This window comes from Pavona decussata, unplaced genomic scaffold (assembly GCF_977016875.1).
Source record: "Pavona decussata unplaced genomic scaffold, jaPavDecu1.1 SCAFFOLD_11, whole genome shotgun sequence".
In the NCBI taxonomy this organism is placed as follows: Eukaryota; Metazoa; Cnidaria; class Anthozoa; order Scleractinia; family Agariciidae; genus Pavona; species Pavona decussata.
Window position 1 is genome coordinate 3,160,951 of NW_028145434.1, and position 18,178 is coordinate 3,179,128.

An 18,178-nucleotide genomic window follows, 5' to 3' on the forward strand; every position below is an offset into this window, starting at 1 on the left:
ATGGATTTTGATTGGCCTGCTTCTGTTGAAGACAATCAGAACAATACACCCCGAGTAGGAGAGGGGTGAGTTTAATGAATAAATTAATGTACCGATTTGTAGCTACGAGGAAGAAAAAAACAAGATGCCTGCTACACTGGCATTACGCGTGATGCTGGGGCTGATTCATTTATTCCAACTGTATGCTTCGCCGATTGATAAAACTATCCTTGCCAATGGAATAGTTTGAGTCACGACGATCGCGTTACGTTGTTTTCCGTGTGTTACGCGACTTAGACTATCAGCGGAAATTTGTCAAATTCCATTACGATAACGTAAGCTTCTCAATGACCTCTTTTCTGTCTCGCGTCGTGGCCTAAGACTGTCCAACAAAGCACGATTCCTTCACTAAGAACTCACCAATTTCCACCGTTTTACGTGTCGGGTGCTTCTTAGAAGTTATTCTTTCGATTTACCGCTTCGAAATGGTGAAATTTCCGTTTGAAAACGGCACACTTGAGTCCAGAACATGTTAAAACAATATGGCGCGACTATTTAATCCTTCATTAATAAATATATCAAATGATGCATTGACGTCACACAGGTAGGGGTGAGTGGGTCCCCTCCCTCATGATATAAGCGACAAGAATGGATTTTGCTTCACCTGCCTTTGTTGAAGACAATCAAAACAATACATCCCGAGTAGGAGAGGGGAGAGTTTAATGAATAAATTAATGTACCGATTTGTAGCTACTACGAAGAAAACAAGATGCCTGCTACACTGGCATTACGCGTGATGCTGGGGCTGATTCATTTATTCCAACTGTATGCTTCGCCGATTGATAAATCTATCCTTGCTAATGGAATAGTTTGAGTCAAGACGATCGCGTTACGTTGTTACCCTTGTGTTACGCGACTCAGACTTTTACCGGAAATTTTTGAAATTCCATTACGATAACATAAGCTTCTCAATGACCTCTTTTCAGTCTCGCGTTGTGGTCTAAGACTGTCAAACAAAGCACGATTCCTTCGCCATGAACTAACCAATTTCCACCGTTTTAATGGTCGAGTGCTTCTTAGAAGTTATTCTTTCGATTTACCGCTTCAAAATGGTGAAATTTCCGTTTGAAAACGGCACACTTGAGTCCAGAACATGTTAACAATATGGCGCCAAATTTAATCCGGATGTGATAAATAAATCAAATGATGCATTGACGTCACACAGGTAGGGATGAGTGGGTCCCCTCCCTCGCGATATAAGCGACAAAAAAGGATTTTGATTGGCCTTCTTTTGTTGAAGACAATCAGGACAATACATCCCGAGTAGGAGAGGGGATAGTTTAATGAATAAATTAATGTACCGATTTGTAGCTACGAGGAAGAAAAAAAAAAAAAGATGCCTGCTACACTGGCATTACGCGTGATGCTGGGGCTGATTCATTTATTCCAACTGTATGCCTCGCCGATTGATAAATCTATCCTTGCTACTGGAATAGTTTGAGTCACGACGATCGCGTTACGTTGTTTCCCTCGGCGACTCAGACTTTCATCGGGAATTTTTGAAATTCCATTACGATAACATAAGCTTCTCAATGACCTCTTTTCAGTCTCGCGTCGTGGTCTAAGACTGTCAAACAAAGCACGATTCCTTCGCGAGGAACTCACTAATTTTTTACCGTTTTAAATGTCGGGTGCTTCTTAGAAGGTATTCTTTCGATTCACCGCTTCAAAATGGTGAAATTTCCGTTTGAAAACGGCACACTTGAGTCCAGAACATGTTAACCATATGGCGCCAAATTTAATCCAGATTTGATAAATAAATCAAATGATGCTTTGACGTCACACAGGTAGGGGTGAGTGGGTCCCATCCCTCGCGATATAAGCGACAAGAATGGATTTTTATTGGCCTAATTCTGTTGAAGACAATCAGGACAATACATCCCGAGTAGGAGAGGGGAGAGTTTAATGAATAAATTAATGTACACATTTGTGGATACGAGGAAGAAAAAAAAAAAAAAAGAAATCGACCCGTTTTTAGACACGGTATGCCCCCTCAGGGCATCCCGCGTAAAAAAAAAAAAAAAAAAAAAAAAAAAAGAAATCGACCCGTTTTTAGACACGGTATGCCCCCTCAGGGCATCCCGCGTAAAAAAAAAGAAATCGACCCGTTTTAAGACACGGTATGCCCCCTCAGGGCATCCCGCGTAAAAAGAAATCGACCCGTTTTTAGACACGGTATGCCCCCTCAGGGCATCCCGCGTAAAAATTCAACGCAGAAATTAAAATTCCTGAGACATCGTTGCAAGCTCTCTCCTCTTTCCCCCTCCCGCCCCCCACTCCCGAGAGAGCTTGCTCGCAGGCCAGCGCAACCCCAGGTCCCAGTCGCTCTTATCGTTTTCGAGCCATTTTTTGTGCGGACCGGATGTAAACGATACGAAAACGGATTGCGCCTGTGAACATTACCATGTGGACGTGATGAAAACAGCCGGAGACTGTTTTGATTGATAAGACCTAAAATTAGTTATTATTACGGTCTAAACCGCAGAAAAAGAGTTGAAACGAAATCACGTATTAGTGTGGATGCGACCTAAGTCTCCAAAGAAGTTGAACAAAGACTTCCCTCAGGTAAGCTACTTAGTCTACTTAGCTAGGGTGACAATTTCCCAGGGTAGTAAAATAATGGAACGAAAGTCATCTTAATTTTTTACTGTGGATGATCATTGTTCGTAGCTAGCCACCGTCACAAAATTGAAGAGAGTTTGAACGAAATATATAGCTCATAACTTTAAAGTCACTTAGGGTTAGATGGCTTTCTCGATGTGGGCAGCGAAAAGAAAAGTCATAAAATTTTAATAACGCGTTTTGAACAAATTCTGGACTTACCTTTATATTTTTTGCCTTCACTTACAATAGTCTAGTTCATATCAAGGCGGGTGAAAAAATTCACAATATCTTATGGGTTAACTGGACAGGTCGCGGATCTGAATTTCTGTATTTATTAGAAATATTGATAAAAAATATTACCATATTTACTGACACGTTGTGACCACTGCAAAAATTTCAATGATTCCGATCATTCATTTATTTCATTTATTCAAATAGTAAAGAAATTTTTATTTCAGTCCTTCCTGAGAATAGAGCCCTACCCATCGCCACTCTGAGCGAGTGAGAATTCACTAAGTTCAGTTTCCTTTGCAGACAAATTTTCTAAAACGGTTGATTCGCCAAAACACTCTACAAAATCTGGTGATAGGTACTAATCGACAGTTTATTTTCACTAGGGTGATAATTTTTAACAAACTTGACAATTACTTCGTTGTTTCTGCTGACAGTCAAACATTTTTGGGTTTTGAAATGACAGCAAATTTTCGTGATACTTAACAAGGTACGTGATAACAAGGAGTACAAAGTACATTCTGGGAGATTGATTGAAGTCATCTCCGGTCATACATAACAAACAACAATAGTAAACTAAACGATCTAGCATTGTTCACGGTTCCCGGCAATACGCCTATGAAAACGTCCCGGAAAAAAGTTTATGGCAAACAAACCAAACCGCAGACATTTTTAATGGACGCGATGACAATACGTCTGCATTTTATTATTTCGATTTTACCTTACTTAAGTATTCCTGCGGGTTCCACTCGATCAGCCGATTTCAAGGACGTTTCTTCCAATCAACTTACAATCTTACACAGAAATCCATTGGTTAGCACGGCTTTAAAGTGAAGGAGGAGGCGAAACTCAAACTGCGCGTTCAACTCGTTTCAGTAAACGCTTCACCGAGGAGAGCTCAGTGGTGCGAGGTAGTAACCTAGTGGGTCAAGGTATAAATACTCCTCATTGATTGCGAGCCATTTTTTCAATGACAGTTTTGAGAATTTGACATTTTATCAACGCATTAGATATTTCTTAGCTGATGAATATTTTGACCATGGTTTTGCTTGAGATATCAATTATTGATGTCGGAAGCCCGGTTGCATTTTTATTATCGTGTACAAATGGAACTTGCTGTTCTCTATTGTATTGCATCAGATTGACGTAGAGAGATCTTTATAAATAGATTTGGAAAGCTATTTAGATTAAAATCTATAACGCGTTTTCTTTGTTTTCTGGCTAGATGGCGCAATCAATCACTTGTCCCCTGGCGCCAAGGCTGGCGCTATCCATCACTAGTTTTCAAATTACTTCATGAGTCAATGATCAAAGCAAGTTTTGTCCAATCATACAGAGCGGCAATGAATGTTTGTTTTTTTTAAAAAATGCCCAGTGTTTCTTTATAAGTTGCGAAAACTGAATCATGCAATCCATTTCAGTCGGGCGTACTCTGAATACACTTAATCTACGCCTTTCTTTATCCTTTAGAATTAGAATGAGGCGATTAAAAAAGTCGGTAATTCTTTTGCAATCGCCGTTAGAGTAGCAAAATCACCAGCAGCCGCGCAACGTTACGATTCATTACAGCTTCTTGTGTATCGGTCTTCTACATTTAAAGATATGTTATGGGACAGAAACAGCAAATAGACAGGAGGCATACACACGGTAATGCAGATGATAGGAATTTAAAAAGCCCTAATTGATTCGAGTTTCACTTAGGGCTAGTCTTTCTCAGTTGAAATGAAAACTGCTCCCGTAATTACATTTTTGCAATTCTTTCGCAAGTATGTAGCGACTGCCGGGATTTGTCCGTCCACAAAAAAAAAAAAAAGAAGAAATATCCTTTATTCAACACATTTGGGAAGTTCTTAAAACGTCAATTAACTTATAAGCCTAACGCCCAGCGTTTTTTTTTAACCAGTAATGGATAAGTTATTGCGAGGGAACAGCCTAAACAGTTCTTAATGGGTGCGACGACAGTACGTCTGCATTATGTAACCCGTTATTTCGATTTTGCCTTACCTTAGTATTCCTGAGAGTTCCACTCGATCAATCGATTTCAAGGACGTACGCCTGTACTTCCAATTAACTTTTAGTTACACAGTAATCAACAGGTTAGCACGGTAATAAGGTACACTAGGCAGCTATTCTCAGACTGCGCGTTCAACTCGTTTCAGTTGACGCTTTATTAAGGAGAACTCAGTGGTGCGAGGTAGTAACCCAGTGGGTCAAGGTATAAATTCTCCTCATTGAGTGCACGCCATGTTTTCAGTGACGTTTTGAGAATTTGACATTTTATCAAGTGAGCGCATAAGATATTTCCATTTTCTCTTGATATTTCTTAGTTGATGAATATTTTGGCCATTGTTTTGCTTTAGATATCAATTATTGATGTGGGCAGCCCGGTTGAATTAAGTTTCTTATCTTTTTTTTTTTTTTTGACGTGTACAAATGAAAACTGAAGTTTTCTATTGCATCGTATCCTGTTGTATTGCATCAGATTAACGTAGAGGGGTTTTTACAAATAGATTTGGAAATCTTAAAAAAATTACGCGTTTGCTTTGTTTTCTGGCTAGATGGCGCTATCAGTCACTAGTTTTCAAATTATTTCATGAGTCAATGATCAAAGCAAGTTTTGTCCAATCATACAGAGCGGCAATGAATGCTTAATCAAGCCGCTCAACTGCAATACAAAATAACCTTTCTGAAATGAAGTTAAACTAATTACAACTAACTATGAGAATTTTAATTAATGCAGGAGCTTTTGCATCCTTGTCGGTTAAGAACGGGCAACCATTATGTAATGAAGACATAGATCATCACAATTTTGTTTGCTCCGTTTAAACGCAACGCGTCCCCGTCATGACGAAGCCTCTTTTTAAAAAAACGCATTGCATGCACCTCTTATTGCCAGCCATGCCTGCTAATCGCGAAACCAGCAGGGCATCTGTCGAAAACATTTCTTTTTCATAATAGTAAGAATAAGGTTTCCTGCCATTCTTAGATTATTTCAGTATTAATTAAACTGTATATCTCTACTTCTGAATCGTTTTCCCCTTTTTAATCCAACCACTGAACAGAATTGTAAGTATATCAACAATATTATAGAGAAAGTTTGCTGTTGAAGTTTTGTTTTCGAGTAGAACTGATTTTTGAAGAATAATAGTTGGTCGGCTCACATGTATCATTTACTTTCAGTTGACTAGCTAGCTTGTGCAAAGTGGAAATTGCTCATTGAACTAGTTCAAAACAACTGGTAGATCCTGTGGACATCATTTTTCCTGGTGTGTCTTCAAACCGAGTAGCACGCTAACCCGCGGTGCGAAACAGTCAAAATTCTACACCACGTGAGGATACACAACAAAGGTCAACCCGCCATCGAGAAGAGCGTCAAAGCGACAGGGAAGAAGGACAACTGACAGCATAAAAGAGCGACCGACCGTCCTGGAAAACCTGTACATGGCAAAAGAACAAAACCTCTCGGAAAAAGGTAGAAACTCTCTAATTTATTGTGGGTTTTGCTTTGCGTGTTTGTGAATACCGCCTTGTTTGGTTCCAAGATTGGATATCGTGACCACACGTCAAATGCTTTGCATGAAAACGAGGCTAAGGGAGTGAACGCAGAAAGCACGACAATAATTTAATTGGAACACGATGCCTCCTAAGATCGACATCAAGACCCTCTGTGGGAAAGGAGATAACGCTATACACGCACTTAAAGAATTATTCGACGAATTTGAAACACTTAATTCTGTGAAACCTGAACTGAACTTGTTGGCAGCAATATTTAGTGAGATAGAGTCCAATAGATAGAAGCTATTGCTGACAGATTTGTCGAAGAGGGTGTCATGTCACAAGACGAAGATCTGAAAGCTGGAGAAGAAATCAAAATGCAATATCTTGAAACTTTGCAAAAATATGCCAGTTATCAAAAGGAACTTAGCGCCGCCCCTCAATTGCAAAACACCTCTGAAAGCACTGCAGCCCTTGGGGTAGTCGCAGAAGCAGTCAAACAAATGGACGAAAGTATGGCTACAAAACCACACGTGAGCGGCTAAGAAAGACTGTCCGTTCCGTCATGGGATGGATTACGGAAAGCGTACGCAACCTGTAAAAAAGAATTCAGGCATTGGATGACTAAATACAACCAAGATAAAGAGGAGCAACTTCAACGCTTCCGCAAAGCCATGCCCAAAGGATCTTGGTGGACAGACCAAGTAAAGAAAGACCTGCAAAAACATAGACAGAGCATGGGAGATACTTGACATCGAGTTCGCGGACAAAAGGAAGTTGATGGATGAGCTCCTTTCTGAGATCACCAATTACGGCGCTGTAAAAGGTGACTCGAAGAATCTGGCTTGTTACGCCACCTCTATCTCTGTGTTCGTGAGAGATATGGAAGACAATGGATGTCCTGTTCGAGAAGCCTCTGAAGCGCCATTCTTCATGTCGAGACTCTTGTCCAAACTTGAACCCAAGGAAAATGCAGATTTCGGCAGAGAGATGCAACGCCTAAGGAAAGAAGAAAATGTCACCAATTTAGTTACGTGGCTCCACCAAGAGGCAGCGCTCCGAGAAATCGAAGCTGAAAGCGTGCATAGAGAACGAGGGGGGCGAGAGCAACCTTACCGTAGGAGATCGGAACAACATTTCAATAATGCCAGCATGACCGATGACGAATCATGTCCCCTTGGTTGTAAATCAAAGCATCTTCTCGCTTCCTGTCCAGTATATCAAGAATCGGCTGTCAACAAAAGATGGGAGATCGTGAGGGAGAATAGAAGATGTCGGAAATGCCTAAGAGTGTCCCATCACACGAATGACTGTAAAAGGGCTGACGGGAGATCATGCGATAAGTGTAAGAAGAACCATCACCGTTCTCTGTACAACGAGAAGAAAAACGAACCTTTGCAGTCCAACATGAGTCCCGACGCACAGATCTTCACTGGCCAAAATATCTTACCTGAGGTTAAGAATCGCAACATCCAAGGCAAAGTCAATGAGGAGACTAGAGACGTAAAAAACATTCTCGGGATTTGTGCAGTACAAAAGGTCAAGGTTAGGGACAGCGACGGAAACTTTGCCGACTTGCTTGCTATGTTGGACACTGGCTCGAACACGAGTCTCCTATCGAAAAAGGCTGCAAAACAGACGATGAACCTAGCTGGAGGACGAAAGAAAGCGGAAGTTTCAGAGATCATAGAGATTGAAATCGCATCACCCGCCGATGAAGATATCCTGAAGCATCTTCAAGTATACACAGTTCGAAAACCCTGCAGCAACGCTAAGAGTGTATCTCGGAAGTCCATTGAAAGCTACCCTCATCTCCAGTCCATAGCAGATAAGTTACATCTCTCCGAGGGTATTGTGGACCTATTTATTGGTACTGACTTCGTTGACGCCTTTGTTGACATCCACGCAGCCAGCGGTGATCCTGGAGAACCTGTCGCAAAGAGGAATTGTTTTGGCTGCTACATTTTGGGTCAAGTAGATCCAGATTCTGAAGACATGACTGAAATCAAGTCAGTAGACGTCGGAACCGTAACTGCTGTAGAAGATATAAAGAAACTTGTTCACCAAGACTTCTTAGGAGTCAGACCGACAGAGCTTTGCACCTGCAGCGAAAATGCTCTACGCGAGAATAAGTTTGTAAAAGCCCTCTCAGCCTCAACTACACGGGTGGACGGCAGAGTCCACGTAAAAATGCCGTGGAAAGTAACTGGGCCTCCAAAACAAAGCAATTATGACATTGCCTTGAAGAGGATGTATTCCGCGGAGAAGTCGTTTAAGAAGAAAGACTGCTTTGAAGTCGTGGATGAAGAAGTTCAGAAACTGGTGGAACGTGAGAACGTTGATCATGGTCAGCCAGAGTGGTACATGCCTCTCCAAGCCGTGTTTACTCCAGAGAAAAGCACAAAAGTCAGACTTGTGTTTGATTCGTCCTCTAAGGGACACAATGGTCTCTCCCTGAATGATCATCTAGAGCAGGGCCAAAATTACATCAACAGTCTGCCCAACGTTTAACAGCATGGAGATGGGATGAAGTCACGTATGCTGGAGATATTCGAAAGATGTTTAACCAGGTGTTGGTTCACCCGGATGATCAGGTTTTCCATAGATTCCTGTGGAGAAAGAATCAGCATGACCCTCCCACTGTGTACCAGTGGCTCAGACTAAACTTCGGTGACAAGCCAGCTCCTGACATCGCTTCGAACGCGATCAACATCCTAGCCAAAGCTTCACAAGATGAGTTCCCTGAAGCAGCAAAGGAACTTCAGGAACGAACATACGTTGACGACATTGGCGGATCCAGGCCAACTACTGCAAGTCACAATTGCCATCGATGAAGTGCTCGGAAAGGGTCAGTTCCAGATTAAAGCGTGGCACTCAAACAGTCAGGAGGTTGACCAAACCAGTAGTGAACGCCATACAGATTTGCTGGGTCATAGGTGGGACAAGCAAGAAGACACATTTGCTCTAAAAAAAGATTCGGTTATACTGAATGAAGTGTTCACAAAAAGATCCTGCCTCGCCCTACTAGCCCAGGTGTGGGACCCTATTGGTCTCGTAGCACCCGCAACACTTAAGTTCCGAATTGACCTGCAAGAGCTTTGGAGTGCAGGATACAGTTGGGACGACATCCTCCCAGAAGCAACACAACAGAAATGGAAGGATAATGAAGAAGCGATAAATCGACTTCTAACCTTCAAGTATGACCGTAAGCTAAAGCCACCGGAAGCAATTGGTCCGCCTGACGTACATGGCTTTGCAGATGGAGGAGAACTGACGTATGGAGCTGCCATTTTCCTTCGCTGAAAGCTTCACAATGGAAGCCATCAATGCGTACCGGTGATCGTCAAGCCCTTTGTCGCCCCACTGAAACAAAAAAAACTATCCCTCGATTAGAACTCTTGGGGTTCCTAGCACTTACAAGGATTTACAGTACGTGCCAAGAGGCACTGGCCTTTATCAATTTCAAAGATTACGACAAGACCTTCTGGTTAGACTCTCGAACTGTGCTGGAGGAATTTTTGAAGAATAATAGTTGGTCGGCTCACATGTATCATTTACTTTCAGTTGACTAACTAGCTTGTGCAAAGTGGAAATTGCTCATTAAACTAGTTCAAAACAACTGGTAGATCCTGTGGACATCATTTTTCCTGGTGTGTCTTCAAACCGAGTAGCACGCTAACCCGCGGTGCGAAACAAGATCTCCTCCATTTCATTCTCCAGTTGAACTCGATGGCTTTGTTTTCGAGAGAGTCAACTCGGCTAAAGTGCTTGGCGTTTCCATAAGTGATGATTTCAAATGGAACGATCATATCCTTGATGTAACCTCAAAGGCTGCTAAAGATTGTACCTCCTGAGACAACTTAAACGAGCTGGTATCTGTGCGAATGATCTTGTCTTATTTTACTGTAGTACCGTAAGATCGGTTTTAGAATACGCATGTCAAGTATTTCACTTCAGCCTTCCGTCCTATTAATCTGAGGAGCTGGAACGTATTTAGAAGCGGGCCTTGAGCATTATTTTTCCTTATGCAAGCTACAACAGCGCGCTCAAAGAGGCAGGCATTCCCTCTCTTTACGACAGACGAGCGTCATTATCGTTTGATCTTTTTAATGACATTGTTCTTGACCCTAATCACAAGCTCGCAAGTCTGCTCCCACCTAAAGCTAATTACCATAGCCAGCTGCGTAGTACTTAATAGGAAGTTCAAAGTGCCAGTGTGCAAAACGGAGCGCCTTTAAAAATCATTTATTGTTAGCCATAGCCTAAGAATGTAAATGTAAATATGTTTTATGTATGTATATTTTCTTAACATAAGGTCATTCGTAGTGATTTGATTCCATCAGATTGTACATTTTTTGTTATCATATACCTTTGTGATTAGTTAAATTATAGATTTTGTTTCTTGTAAATTATACACGTATTTCAGTCTTCGGACTGCGAGGTGTTCTTTTCAATAGATGATTTTACTACTACTATTACCTCATTCGTAACTAAGACAACAGAACCTCTGACTGTATTCTTGTAGGACGAAAAGGCTCTGAGGTGGAAGTTTGCGAGGACCCGTCAGTCTGCATGTATTATGTCAGTGAGGTCAGTCCCCTTACGCCGCCATTTAACTTGGTGCCCGTGGAGAAAGCAACCTCCGGAATCCACTGGCTTGCTAGACGATACCACTGGATTAACAAAGTGAGCATACATGAACTGAACACCGTACTATGGCCATCGCCACTTTCAGTTACTAGAGATACCTGGGTTACCAGGAATTTCTAGCTGGTTACCTCGTGGAGCTGATAATCTGCTCCTTTGTAAAATATATAGTAACAGACCAAATGACTTGAAAAAAGCTTAAGCATATAAAACAACTTTATGGGTCAGTTATTAAAGTTTAGACAATGTTTCACAAAACCACGTTATAAGCCATTTTCAATTTTGCCAACAGTTATATCTAAACATCGTCTGCTGCTGAGAGCAACAAGAAGGCTTGCATCCCAAACTAGAAAACTATTTATCTGCCTTAAATAAACCGCTTATAAAGAGGTTTGGAGGCCCACTGATCGTCTTAAGCCGCGGCCTTAGTTAGACTCTGTTTAAATAGTTGGCCTTATGTGTTTTCCATAAAGTAAGTTCAAAGAAACATCAACTTGTACTTCTATGCAGCAACGAATAGCGGTGTTTTGTAACATTTAGCCAGCTAACTCACTGGAAGCTTTAACCTGCCTAACCATTCTTACAAACACATGGCAGTCTGTAATATTTCTCTACATCAAGGTAACACAGAAAGCCGCAATCATTTACAATAAAAATTCGTCTCCCAAATCAGCACTCTTAATCCCTAGGGAATTAACGAACCCTTTCCATTCGACTTGTTTATTCTTTATGCCTTTTCTCCCTTACAAATAATTAGCACAACCCCAACATGCTGCCTTGCCTGAGCTATGTTTACTGGGCAAAATACCACATTCAATGACTGGAGTAAATGGCTATGGGTAAAATCCCATAGCCGCATTTATTATAAAATATTTTTCAATCAAATCCTTGATACAAAGTTTGGCCTAGTAAAGGTGAGGGCACTGAAAACGCCAAAGCATGTGTCCGTACACAAGCCGCCCCACCCCAGGCAAACGCAGCACAGAAAAGAGAAGAAAGTCAATGACATCCACCGAAAGGTGTTATGCCAACCCAGGGAGAACAACGAGAAAAATGATTTACAATACAGGAAGACAGGTTGAGTCGCCCTTGCAGACTAAACCCATCTGTAACCTTTTCAATAGAATAATTATTAGGTCAACCCAAAGCAAGAGCTGCCCATGCTAGCTAATGCCTTGGATCAATCATAACAAACTAAACTATGTGAGATAAAAACATGAAAAATCCAATACAGGAAAGACCAGTTTAGTTGCCTTTGCAAACTAAACAATTGGTAAAGTTGCTAAATATTACTATACATGATGTCAACCTAAAGCAAGAGCCACCCATGCTAGCTTATGCCTTGGATCAACCATAACCGACTAAACTATGTGAAATAAAAACATGAAAAATCCAATACATGAAAGACCAGTTTAGTTGCCTTTGCAAACTAAACAATTGGTAAACTTCCTAAATATTACTATACATGAGGTCAACCTAAAGCAAGAGCCGCCCATGCTAGCTAATGCCTTGGAGCAACCATGACAAACTAAGCTATGTGAAATAAAAACATGAAAAATCCACTACAGGAAAGACAAGTTTAGTTGCCCTTGCAAACTAAACAATTTGTGAACTTGCTAAATATGACTATACATGATGTCAACCCACAGCAAGCGCCGCCCGTGCTAGCTAATGCCTTGGATCAACCATAACAAACTAAGCTATGTGAAATAAAAACATGAACGTCTTGCCAACGTGACCCCCAAGTAAATGTGTACAAGGTACTATATAGAATGCCAACCCAACGCAAAAGCCGCCCATGCTAGCTGATGCCTTAAGGAACAATAAATAACTTAACTAGGTGAAATAAAGTTAAGCCGCCCTTGCAGGCTGAACCCATCAAAAACCTGACTCAAAGTACTCCACACAATGCCAACCCAAGGCAAAAGCCGCCCATGCTAGCTTATGCCCAAGATCAACAGTATGTAATACAGGTGCAAACACGATCACCCAAATGCCCTGTACAATCGACAACGGTATGTTATGACAACCACCCGCCACCAATGAGCAATAAAAATAATGATCGCATGTAAACCAAAAACAAGAGCCGCCCATGCTAGCTGATACTTAAGGTATAGATAAATAGCACAGTAAACTAAGGCAAATTGCACCTGCTGGATGGCTAGTAAATGAAAGCGTTAAGAGCAAAGACTAGGCATTCTTAGATACTTTTGAAATGCATTAGACTTCCACCGTCCTAAGAGGCGGATTTGAGCATCGGATAACCCCTTATCTGCAGCATGGGAAGCAGCACCAATTCGAAAGCTGTGCCCCTTGTAAACTGAAGGGGACAAACCACAAAACTGTATAGCAGACGACAACTGATTTGCGAAATACGATCGAGAAACAGGAGTCCCATCCACTGCAATGAACAAAGCACCCGGTCTGGATCCCCGCATTGCCAAATATTTAGCCAAAAATTCAACAGGGCAAGCTTGTGGCTGGCGAGAGACTGTGATGGAAAAGGGGCGTTCATTGTAGCTATGTTTAAAGTTTCCAAAAGTAATTTTAAATGCAATTAGTTCCTGTGAAGCATTGAGCAGTTTACTAATCTGCGAAATTTGGAGGGGAGAATTCTCATTGCGCCCACCAGTGGAAGTCATTTCACCAATGCGTAAAAAGGCAAAGAATGCCAGGGAACACATCGCCTGAAACTGACAAATTTGGTAAGAGGAACCGACCAAAGAAGGTGCCACGGAAAGCAATTTATCTAAAATTGGCAGTGTAATAGGAAGACGACTATCCAGGCGAAACCCAACTTTGCTAAAACCTTTAAGCATTTGCGAGACATAAAACACTTTAGACGGATATGATCCGAAAAACCCTGACGCTTATGGCAGTAACCCAAAGCGGAGACATACGTAATCACCGTGGATGGAGCGTACTGAGAGCGAAACAGATAGGCTATAAACAAGGCCAGAACGGATGGTGAAATAGGCATTGCCCTAAAAAGGGAGTTGAAATGTAGAAATAAAAAACTGAAGGAAAAGCTTCCAAGCACGCTGATATGTCGGTATGGATGAGGGCTGAAGGCTAGAATGAAGTAAAAAGGAAGCTATGGATGCCAACTGAGCGGCTGCAGATGAGGAGGTATCGCTGTGGGAACTTCGTGCATATAAGCTGGTGCCAGCTGTTTGAAAGCCTGCAACTGTAACCGAGACAAAGAATCAGCCAATTTGTTCTGTACGCCTGGAACATGCTTTGCTTTAAAGCAAATATTGTAATGAAGACAAACCAGAACCAGCTTACGCACAAAAAACATTAAGTCCTTGTCACGACAAGTCTGTTTGTTGATAACATGTACTAAAGCCTCGTTATCAGTAAAAAACAACACACGCTGATCCTTAAATGCACGTCCCCAGAGATGCAGGCTAAGGACGATGGGGTAAAATTCAAGAAATGCAATGTTGCGGTGACGCCAGCTCTCTGGCCATTCACCATAACACCAATGCTTGCCAAAAACTGCGCCGAAACCGATGGCACCGGATGCGTCTGTATACAATTGTAGCTGATGGAATTGCTGCCAAACCTTAAGATCTTCCTTAACTTCTCGGGTTACCCTGATAAGAAAATGAGGGCTGCGAATGCCCAGCGTCAGATCAATGAGACGTCTTAGGAATGGCCTACCCGGAACAACTACTGAACATGCAAAGTTTAATAACCCCGTTAAAGACTGAATCTCACGTAAAGTAACTTTGCGACGTCTAAGAAAACCTGAAATTAAATCCTGACACTTAGCTAGCTTATCCGGAGGTAGCCGTGCTTCCATTTTGACATAGTCCAACTCAATACCCGCAAATGAAATGGTTGAGAATGGGCCAAGAGTTTTTTCCGGTGCCATAGGAATGCCCAAATAATGACATAACATTAAAAATAAATCTAACTGTTGTTTGCACAAATTGTGAGTGGGCGAAACTATAAGAAAATCATCCAGCAAGTGCAAAATGTGATCGATATGCAATTTCTTTTGGGCAATCCATTCGATAGCAGAAGAAAAAATTTCAAACGTTTTGCAAGAGCTAGAGCAACCCATCGGCATACAGCGGTCATAATAATATAATCCTCTCCAAACAATTCCCAAAAGATATGAATCTTGAGGTCGAATAGGAATGATGCGAAAAGCATTCTTGATATCTGTTTTGGCCAGAAAACAGCCCTGGCCAACCGTTTTGATGGTACGAATGGCATCGTCCACTGTAGCGTAGGATACACTGGTAAATTCAGACGAAATGCCATCGTTTAAAGATGAACCTCGAGGAAAAGAAAGGTGGTGAATCAAACGGAATTCACCCTCTGTCTTTTTAGGGACCAAACCAAGGGGAGATATACGAAAATGGGAAAAGGGTGGAGAGGAAAAGGGGCCAGCAAGTCGTTGGGCTGCAATTTCCTTTTCAATTTTGGCATCAACTGCTTCAGGGTTTTGAATTGCAGAAAGGAGGTTTTTAGCACATGAAGAGTCTTGGGGCCCGTCATAATGCAAAGAAAAACCATAATGGAAGCTATGAGATAAAAGCTGGACTACTGAAGGGATATACCCAGAAAGAAAAAATTGCAAACGATCACTGTTTACGGGCGTTGGAAGCCCCTGTGGAGGTAGGCTGGGGTTGGGTCTGGCTGCTGGAGGGTTTATTGTTGCGTTGATTGGGAAAGTTTGATGCACCCTTTTTTCCGTAGGCACGAAAATTACAATTTACAGCCCTGTGGGGGCCATCACATTTAGAACAGGAATGCTTAAAAGAGCATCCCGAGCAATGGCCCCCTTTGTGATACTTAAAACAATAACCTCGGGGGACATCGAGGGACTTGACGGCGCCGCTGGTGGAATTAATTTTCTTAGCATTACCCTGAGATCTCAGCCACAATTCCCAATGTATCATCCCCCACGGGAGAGTTGTGGCCTGAGACTGGCGCAGGAAACGAAAATTTTCATCGTAAAAACGCCAATTATGCCCCCTAGCAGCCAGATCCTGAATAGTGGCCCCATACTTCATGAGGCCTGGGGCCTCATGGGGATACTGTGCTGTATAAATACCGACAAAGACATGAAAGGCCTGTAGCCAAACATCTATTGAAGCAATCCGCTTTGCCTTGTTAACTGGTTCAAGAGCTAGGGATGGGGAGGTGCCTTCCCATGTTGGTTGAAGTGTAATTTGAAATTTATCTTCGAAAGCCGGGTTTACAAGTAGAGAGCCAAAATCAACAAATGTATTTTGCAAGATTTTGCTACGAATTTTAGCTGGAACTCGGGCATCAAGTGGCAAATTCACAGACATAAATATATCATTGGGACGCTGGGTCCAGGGGAGCAAATGCTGCTCACCTGACAGGGATGCCAAAACTGATTGAACTCCGTCATGTACAGCTGGCACCTCCACTGCATTCTGTTTCTGTTAAACTGTGCCCAGACTCTGCTGCAAGGTGGACCCAGAGGACTGCGCATGAGTGGACGGCACTGGGGCTGGAGGCACTGAAGATACAGGGAGTGATTGAGGCGGAGCTGGTGTGAAGTCAGGAGTCTGCGCTGGCTGAGGCAAGGATCCCAAATGTTCAAACAATGGCTGGAACTTCCTTGTAACTTCCTCCGTCACCCGGGATACAAGTTGCTCCAGCACTGGCGAAGAAAGAATGGCAGTGGCAGTATCAACCAGGGTTGAAGCTGTTGCGGCGGAAGGGGCTGACACCAAAACCTCCGGCATCATGGAAGCTGGTTGTTCAGATGACGTCAAGTTACCTTCCACAACTGCATTCTGCCTTCTGGCCCGCCGCGGAGGGGAGGTTACCAAAGCCTCTAAGGCCTGAGATGACAGGCGCTTGGACCTTTGAGAACCGCGAGGAGGCATCTACAGATAAAAAAGGAAAAAAAACCAGAACCAAGAACTAACACTGCAATGGAAAATTACAAGCACTGAATACAGTTTAAGCAACTTGACAGGCATGGCTGACAAATTGTCGCCGCAGGCGCCTGTCAAAGCGAATAATGTTAGGCAAAATAACGTGAGAGCAACAAGGGCTCTAATAAAAAATAAAATAAACAAAACCAAAGTGAGAGCAACAAGGGCCCTACTAAATTAAATTTGATAAAAATAAAAATAAACAAAAGCAAATATGGCTCTAATAAATATAAAACTGTTGAGAGCAACAAGGGCTTCAACATAAATAACTTTGAGTAACAAGGGCTCTAAAACAAAACATAAACAATCAATAGCAGCAAGAGCTCCATAAAACACGCATGAACAACACGAGCGCAGGGAATAAATATAATCAGGGCCATAAGGTGTTCACAAATAAATGAACTGCAGGCACGAGGGCTCAATTCCTACTACAAACATAAAATGTAATCTGAGCACCGCAGGGATGAAAAAAGATCAAAGAAGGCGAAGGGCATTCAAGATGCCCCCCCGATAGCTGCGATAAAGGGAATACTGACCGCGAGAGTTCAAATGAACACCGTCGCACAAATAAGGACTGACGGTGGGATTACTAAAACCCCTGTGACGCCAAGAAAAAACATTGGGGCGAAGCTCTAGAACTCCGTTCAGATACTGATTAAGGATCGGTGCCGCCGCGTTGAAGAACGGCGCGCGAACACGAGGTATCACCTCGCAAACACCGATGACACGTACCGAATAAGATGCCAAGAGCAATTGGACCAAATCATCAGTCTCGGAACCGACTAGGCTCGATTACCAGCCGCTGTTCGGGAAAAAGGAAAGCCGGACCCGAGGGAGCGGCGGAAATCGAGCCTAGGAACCGACAACCTCAGGACGCTCATCAACAAGATCATTAGTGCCTATTGTCTTCAACCACCGTCAAGATGAACTGAAGTAACACTCACGTGGATGCCTGGTCACATGGCCAGCATAAGACTCCTAAAGGGTATCGGCTGAAATGTGGATACCTGCTACCCCAAGTCCCAGGCCCCCAGGGAACTGAACAATACTCACTTGGAAGAAGAGACATAAAAATCCTATTTGCAAGCAAATATTTTCCTTCTTTTTTTTTTCACATTTCCATGCTTCTACCAATAGCGTAGCTCCAGTGCTCACAACATAAGCCACATACAACCCACAATTCCTTGATTTGTTCTCACGAACGGCTAACGCTCGAAACGTCAGCACTCGAA

The 18,178-nt window shown here is 42.4% G+C and overlaps 3 protein-coding genes and 2 pseudogenes across 3 annotated transcripts; 2 read left to right on the forward strand and 3 right to left on the reverse strand.

The window, feature by feature from the left end:
• The first annotated feature begins 7,149 nt into the window (after nt 1-7,149).
• LOC146488224 (uncharacterized) lies at nt 7,150-8,880 on the forward strand. The gene has a single exon (XM_085120714.1). The coding sequence runs from the start codon at nt 7,150-7,152 to the stop codon at nt 8,878-8,880; it is 1,731 nt and encodes a 576-aa protein (XP_084976840.1).
• A 222-nt stretch (nt 8,881-9,102) lies between these two features.
• On the forward strand, nt 9,103-10,643 carry LOC146488225 (uncharacterized; annotated as a pseudogene).
• Nucleotides 10,644-12,015: 1,372 nt separating this feature from the next.
• On the reverse strand, nt 12,016-13,850 carry LOC146488226 (uncharacterized). Its single transcript, XM_085120017.1, has one exon. The coding sequence runs from the start codon at nt 13,833-13,835 to the stop codon at nt 13,194-13,196; it is 642 nt and encodes a 213-aa protein (XP_084976143.1). The 5' UTR covers nt 13,836-13,850; the 3' UTR covers nt 12,016-13,193.
• A 260-nt stretch (nt 13,851-14,110) lies between these two features.
• Nucleotides 14,111-14,896, reverse strand: LOC146488227 (uncharacterized). The gene has a single exon (XM_085120734.1). The coding sequence runs from the start codon at nt 14,894-14,896 to the stop codon at nt 14,111-14,113; it is 786 nt and encodes a 261-aa protein (XP_084976860.1).
• Nucleotides 14,897-15,614: 718 nt separating this feature from the next.
• On the reverse strand, nt 15,615-16,895 carry LOC146488228 (uncharacterized; annotated as a pseudogene).
• Nucleotides 16,896-18,178: the final 1,283 nt, after the last annotated feature.

Bases quoted from the DNA above. Each gene is read 5' to 3' on its own strand.
- LOC146488224 (XM_085120714.1), top strand. From the start codon at position 7,150: ATGGATGAGCTCCTTTCTGAGATCACCAATTACGGCGCTGTAAAAGGT.
- LOC146488226 (XM_085120017.1), bottom strand. From the start codon at position 13,835: ATGCTTAAAGGTTTTAGCAAAGTTGGGTTTCGCCTGGATAGTCGTCTT.
- LOC146488227 (XM_085120734.1), bottom strand. From the start codon at position 14,896: ATGGCACCGGAAAAAACTCTTGGCCCATTCTCAACCATTTCATTTGCG.